This window comes from Cherax quadricarinatus, chromosome 57 (genome assembly GCF_038502225.1).
Source record: "Cherax quadricarinatus isolate ZL_2023a chromosome 57, ASM3850222v1, whole genome shotgun sequence".
Classification (NCBI taxonomy): Eukaryota; Metazoa; Arthropoda; class Malacostraca; order Decapoda; family Parastacidae; genus Cherax; species Cherax quadricarinatus.
The window spans coordinates 21,712,006-21,719,263 of NC_091348.1; the positions used below are offsets into that span (position 1 = coordinate 21,712,006).

The 7,258-nt window shown below is 42.0% G+C and overlaps 1 protein-coding gene across 1 annotated transcript; it reads left to right on the forward strand.

Annotated features, from left to right (window-relative positions):
• The first annotated feature begins 3,232 nt into the window (after positions 1–3,232).
• LOC128705646 (membrane-associated progesterone receptor component 1) lies at positions 3,233–6,134 on the forward strand. The gene is made up of 3 exons (XM_070097427.1): positions 3,233–3,481; positions 5,608–5,769; positions 5,960–6,134. Exons 1-3 carry the CDS (start codon positions 3,322–3,324, stop codon positions 6,115–6,117), a joined length of 480 nt encoding a protein of 159 aa, XP_069953528.1. The 5' UTR covers positions 3,233–3,321; the 3' UTR covers positions 6,118–6,134.
• Positions 6,135–7,258: the final 1,124 nt, after the last annotated feature.

The window sequence follows — 7,258 nt, forward strand, 5'->3', positions numbered from 1 at the left end:
CCAATACTGAAACTATGTACTGTGCCAAAACAAAAGCATTCACATTGCTAAACTCACAAACTAGTATTTAGTCACTTAGCCATAATACCAACTTACCTCATAATTTGTAATATATTAAAATTAAGAATTTAAACTAAGTCTGCCCGAAATGCCTAGCCATGCTAGGTGTTCTAGTGGTACACTCTGTAATTATTATTTTACTACATGTAAACCACACAATAACCAAATTCTGTAAACTCAGCATTGTAATCCTTATAGAGAATAAACTTTGAATTTGAATTTGAATTTGAATTTGAATGCCCATCCTGTGTGTGATAGTCACCCCCATACCCATCCTGTGTGTGGTAGTCACCCCCATACCCATCCTGTGTGTGGTAGTCACCCCCATGCCCATCCTGTGTGTGATAGTCACCCCCATACCCATCCTGTGTGTGGTAGTCACCCCCATACCCATCCTGTGTGTGGTAGTCACCCCCATACCCATCCTGTGTGTGGTACCCCATCCTCCTGTGTGTGGTAGTCACCCCCCCATCCTGCGTGTGGTACCCCCATCCTGTGTGTGGTAGTCACCCCCATACCCATCCTGTGTGTGGTAGTCACCCCCATACCCATCCTGTGTGTGGTAGTCACCCTCATGCCCATCCTGTGTGTGGTAATCACCTCCATGCCCATCCTGTGTGTGATAGTCACCCCCATACCCATCCTGTGTGTGGTAGTCATCCCCATGCCCATCCTGCGTGTGGTAGTCACCCCATGCCCATCCTGTGTGTGGTAGTCACCCCCATACCCATCCTGTGTGTGGTAGTCACCCCCATACCCATCCTGTGTGTGGTAGTCACCCCCATACCCATCCTGTGTGTGGTAGTCACCCTCATGCCCATCCTGTGTGTGGTAGTCACCCCCATGCCCATCCTGTGTGTGGTAGTCACCCCCATGCCCATCCTGTGTGTGGTAGTCACCCCCATACCAATCCTGTGTGTGGTAGTCACCCCCCATGCCCATCCTGTGTGTGGTAGTCACCCCCATGCCCCTCCTGTGTGTGGTAGTCACCCCCATACCCATCCTGTGTGTGGTAGTCACCCCCATGCCCATCCTGTGTGTGGTAGTCACCCCCATACCCATCCTGTGTGTGGTAGTCACCCCCATGCCCATCCTGTGTGTGGTAGTCACCCCCATGCCCATCCTGTGTGTGGTAGTCACCCCCATGCCCATCCTGTGTGTGGTAGTCAACCCCATACCAATCCTGTGTGTGGTAGTCACCCCCATGCCCATCCTGTGTGTGGTAGTCACCCCCATGCCCATCCTGTGTGTGGTAGTCACCCCATGCCCATCCTGTGTGTGGTAGTCATCCCCATGCCCATCCTGTGTGTGGTAGTCACCCCCATGCCCATCCTGTGTGTGGTAGTCACCCCCATGCCCATCCTGTGTGTGGTAGTCACCCCCATGCCCATCCTGTGTGTGGTAGTCACCCCCATGCCCATCCTGTGTGTGGTAGTCACCCCCATACCAATCCTGTGTGTGGTAGTCACCCCCATGCCCATCCTGTGTGTGGTAGTCACCCCCATGCCCATCCTGTGTGTGGTAGTCACCCCATGCCCATCCTGTGTGTGGTAGTCATCCCCATGCCCATCCGGTGTGTGGTAGTCACCTCCATGCCCATCCTGTGTGTGGTAGTCACCCCCATGCCCATCCTGTGTGTGGTAGTCACCCCCATGCCCATCCTGTGTGTGGTAGTCACCCCATGCCCATCCTGTGTGTGGTAGTCACCCCATGCCCATCCTGTGTGTGGTAGTCACCCCCATGCCCATCCTGTGTGTGGTAGTCACCTCCATGCCCATCCTGTGTGTGGTAGTCACCTCCATGCCCATCCTGTGTGTGGTAGTCAGGTTCGATCCAAGGAAGGGAAGATCAAGTTTAGAATTAAGATCATATTTACTGAGTTTATAAAATGTCTCTTAGCTGGGTCGGTGGCGCATTCAGCTCACACACTGTGGTCCGTGGTTCGATCTCCAGTACGGGTGAAAACATTGGGACGTGTTTCCTTAAAGACACCTGCTGTCCATGTTTACCTATCAGTAAAATAGGTACCATTATTATTATTATTATAATCAAGGGGGAAGCGCTAAATCAGGAGGATTATACAACGCCTGGGGGGGGATGTGGAAGGCATTCAGACTTAAAATAGGTACCTGGGTGTTAGTGGACTGGTGTGGGTCGCATCCTGGGGACAAAATTGACCTAATTTGCAAGAAATGCTTTCTATATAGTAGTATGTCATTGATGTCAGCTATGGTCTGTATACCTTGTACATGTACTTGTAAAAATAAAGATTATTATTATTATTATTATTATTATATGGGTGACATACTAAAGACAACCCAGAATAACCCGAGTAAGTTGCCATGTATTTTTTCCCTCAGGAGCGGAAGAGGGGAAAAAATGATGGGAGGGGTTGTTGCCAAGCCAGCTTGTTTCCTGGTCTTGCTGTGTTCTGCTGAGCTCCCTCACCCCACAAAGTTGTGAGGGGGAGAGATACATCGTTCAAGGTCAGCGCCACAGCGGGAACCATATTTAAATGCCAGCATTCATATACTCTCACGGGGGGAATTCATTACCATCATATGCCTTGACCAGTGCTCCAGTCCGCTCTTGTGGGAAAAAGTTCTTGTATTTTATGCTTTCATTAGTAAAATTCGTTTTTAGGACCGAAATACTTGGTGCACTTGGTGGACATCTAAAGAAAGTTTTAGTTAACATTCGAAAGTTTAAAGCTGACGCTGCTTCACAACATTACAGAACTTTGACACATCACACTTCTCACCAATAGTTTAGGTGTTCGGATGAAACTAAAGAATAATTTCTTTAAACGCTAAATTGATTTCTTAATGTAAAACAGTTCGTAAATGTGTTTCAAAACGTTATACATCTACATATGGTATTCTTAATCTTAAAATCTAGAGGAAAAAAAATATATTTTTTTAACTTGACAAAGTAGCAGTATTTTAACGCATAATAGCAAAGTCAGATATTTTTAATAATTTTGCCATACTAATTTTGATGCGTAAAAAATATGTTGACGCGACAGACAACATAGTTAACTTCATAAATTAATAACTAAATGAAAAGATAAAAGTCACAATCCATTTAAACATAAAGATTCAAGATATTAAAAGTTACAAAATGCAGAATAAACTTATCTCTGAGTATATATAAGAGATAAGATAGGTGTGGGGTGTGAGTCCTGAGTAGTGTGGAGTAGCGTGTAGTAAGTGTGGAGGAGGTGTGAGTGTGAGGCACCCTGACACCAGTCACACAACCATCATGGCGGAAGAGGCTCAGGATGCCGTCCCTCCCAGTGACGACTCTCTCCTCTCCTCCCTCCTCACCGAAATATTCACTTCTCCCATTAACATAGTCCTACTGGCAGTATGTGTCGTGCTCATCTATAAAATCTTCCGGCCTTCTGATGGTAGTGGTGCAGGTAAGCGGTGAGGGGAGAAAAATGTCTGCAGGTATTGAGGGTCGCCTCTCTGTCACATTTACTCTTATGTAAATATCTCTGGTTGTGGGCCTAATGTCATAGCCAAGGAACCCCATGGTATATGTATTTAGGGATGCCCGATTTAATTGCTTCAGAAATCTGGGTGTGCCACCACCTCCGTCCGTCACATATCTGGACAGATGTGGAACCATCGTATGAAATATTTAATACTTATACCCTAGATAAATGTTTTCAGAGAACCGACAGGATGATGAATTAGAAATGTGTGAAATACTTGGATTTCCTTACTGCAAAAACGTTTGGCCATCCATTGGGTTCCTCAGTCCAATACGGAAAAGAATAGTTGAAGATCAGGAGTTTTGAGGTAATCAGTCCCTGGTCACAGACCTGGCTGCGGGGGCGTTGATCCCCGAAACCATCTCCAGGTATACTCCAGGTATCCTCAGCCTCCATTTTCACAGTAAAGAAACCCAAGTATGGCATTGCACCTGTGTGTAACAGGTCCTGTATCACTGGACTGTTGTGGGTTGCATCTTGGGGATGAGAATCAAAGAACTCAAAAGGAATCAGCTACACTGATTGGCTTTGATGGGTTCTCCTGGGTTACTAATCCCTCCTGGGTTACTAATCCCCCCCAAAAAATTGTCATTTTTCTTTTAACGTTTTATCTTATCACATCTGTCATGTCATATAATTACAGTATCTGAATTTGAGTATGTGCAGGTATCTCAACTCAGTTTTAAGCTTTCCTAAAATGCTCTGCATAACTATGGGCTTTCAACATGTACTCTCGTAGGTGGGTTGGTGGCACACTTGGCTGACACACTGGGGTCCATGGTTTGATCCTCTGTACGGGTGAAAACATTGGGACATGTTTGCTTAAGACACCTGCTGTCCATGTGCACCTAGCAGTAAATAGGTACCTGGGTGTTAGTCAACTGGTATGGGTCGCATCCTGGGGACAGAATTAACGTACGTTGATGGAAATGCTCTGCTTGACAAGGGATTTTCTTTAGTATGTCATTGATGTCAGCTATAGCTCTTCCCAATAATAATAATAATAATAATGCAGTGGTGCTGATAAATTCACTTGTGTTACTTGGCTTTGTAGAGTTGTTAATCCTTTCAAGGGAGGTGCTATTATGCCGGTAAAAGTTCTTGATCCAACGAATTGAGGCTGTTCTACCCCTCTTTGAATCAAACAGGCTAACCTTCCATTCCCTAGGCACTGTGTGACCCCCTATGGGTTTAGTTCATCCCAATGAATATGATATTGTTGTCTACCAATCGTTGCCTACATGACTAGTTCAGATAATTTTCAGCTATATCCTTTATAACATTATCAGCATATAGTAATAATTTGTCCTTAACACATGCCATGTACACAACTCTCGTCTAGGAGACTAGAGCATGTCCCTCAAGAGTGGCTTATTTATGTATTGTTCTAGCCTTTTTATTGTCATTTTATTCTACATGAATAAAAATGGTATATTAAAAAATACTTCACTCTGCATGTTATCACAAAGGTTCAGAGTCAGTTTTAATGTTTTATGTTTAGTAATTCAAAGACACTTTCATCCACAGTGGAGTTTGATATAAGTACTTGATAAGTATCGTCATAAAATATATAAAGGTTTATGCTATTGTCTACCTTTCTTATTTAAGATATAAACCAGTCTATAGATTTTATGCCAATAAAGTAAAGTTGTGTAGAATATTTCTTAGTACTGTTAGATGCTTTTTGTTAAGGCTAAGGTAACCATCTCTGAAATTTCCTTGTAATATTTGTCTTGATGTGGCCAATAAGATATACTGTATTAAGCATGTCATTTGGGCATGATTTAAAGTCTAATTGGTAACAAGTTTTCACAAAAAGTGAATCATTCTACACTATAAATACAGTACCTTAAGCACTATAATTACATTTGTAGTATTTTCATTAAAATTCATACAGTATTTGGCATATACGCATGAGTTAGTTTACAATTCTTTGTATGATGCATAGTTTGTAATTTTAAAGCCAATATTGTACAGTAGTGCATTGCTTATTCAGATTAACTTTTAAATGATTTTTATGTTTTTTGTTTTTGTAATCTTGTTTTCAGCTTCTGTATCAGTGGAACCTCCAATGCCTAAAATGAAGCGCCAGGACTTGACCCTTGAGCAGCTAAAACAGTACGATGGAACTGGAGAGCACGGACGAGTATGTATGGCGGTAAATGGCAAGATCTTTGATGTTACACGAGGCAAAAACTTCTATGGACCAGGTTTGCAGGATATCCATATGTATTTGATGACTGTAGTGTGAAATCATTACATGAAGTAAAAAAAAAAAAATGCCCAATAAAATAGCAAGAGTGATTGCAGATAAATTAGACCATAGACAGTCTTGCTATACAGTACATGTCAGTGATGAGGGTAAATGACAAGTGATTGATCTTTATTTTTATGTTGCAGGAGGACCTTACGCTGCTTTTGCTGGACATGATGCTACTCGAGCACTAGCAACTTTCAGTGTGAGTGATGTTAAAGAGGAGTATGATGATCTGGGTGACCTATCCTCAGAGCAAATGGATTCAGTCAGGGAGTGGGAAATGCAGTTCACTGGTGAGTAATTAGTACTAAATTTTTTGAGGTACAAGGTAAAGAAAATACTGCAGTTAGTGTTTGTAATCACTATTGGGTAGCTGAAATAGCTAATTGGACAGTTTCTTGTACTCAGTTGATAGAATATAAGGAATACTAGCAAAATAGCTATGAGCATGGTCAACTGGGACAATAGAATTTGCCGAAAATAGGGCTCAAATTGGTTGAAATCGATGATGAGTACATATCGCCAAGACCGCTAACTTTGTGAGAGCTTAATTTTGCAAGTTTTCCATCAAATTTCTTACTTTTCGTTTCATTACCTTTGGAAAAAGATTATCATTTCAGAAGATATTTTGGGATCAGGGGTCTTGACCCTGAAAAGGTTAAGATGATTCTTCAGAATGCAACATCCCCACCCCTCCTTCAGAGTGCACAGCACTTCTCTCCTCTGGAACTCAAGTCTGGCTAACTGGTTTCTCTAAATCCCTTCATTAATGTTACTTTGTGAACACTCCAACAGCACCTCAAATCAGCCTCCACTCACTCCTGCAACATACTAATACAAGTCTAGAGATGTCCAAGCCCCTAGCACTCGAAACCACCTCTGCCACTCTCCCGTCAATCTTCCATAGGACACTCCCTACCCTTCCTTCCCTCCACCCCAGATTTATATGCCCTGCTAGTCTTATTTTTTATCACCATAATTTTTCTCGATATTGTTGTGAAAGATAGAAAATGATTGGTGGTGACTGTGTACCTCTTTTGGTCACCCTGCTTTGGTGGGAAACAATTGGTGTTAAAAATCTGAAATTTAAAGATAAATGTTCATTTACATTTTTTTTTTTTTTTTTTTTTTTTTTTTTTTTAACAAACCGGCCGTATCCCACCAAGGCAGGGTGGCCCAAAAAGAAAAACGAAAGTTTCTCTTTTTAAATTTAGTAATTTATACGGGAGAAGGGGTTACTAGCCCCTTGCTCGATGATTCCATTTCATATTAATTTTTTATCATACTAATAATTAGATTATGTACTACTAACTTGGTTAAGGGAAGTTATTACTGAGTACAGTATATAATAATTTTAAAGATTTTTACACATGCTTTAAATAATTTTCCCTTTATATTAAACAATTTTTAATTAATGTTTAATTTACAGAAAAATATGAATA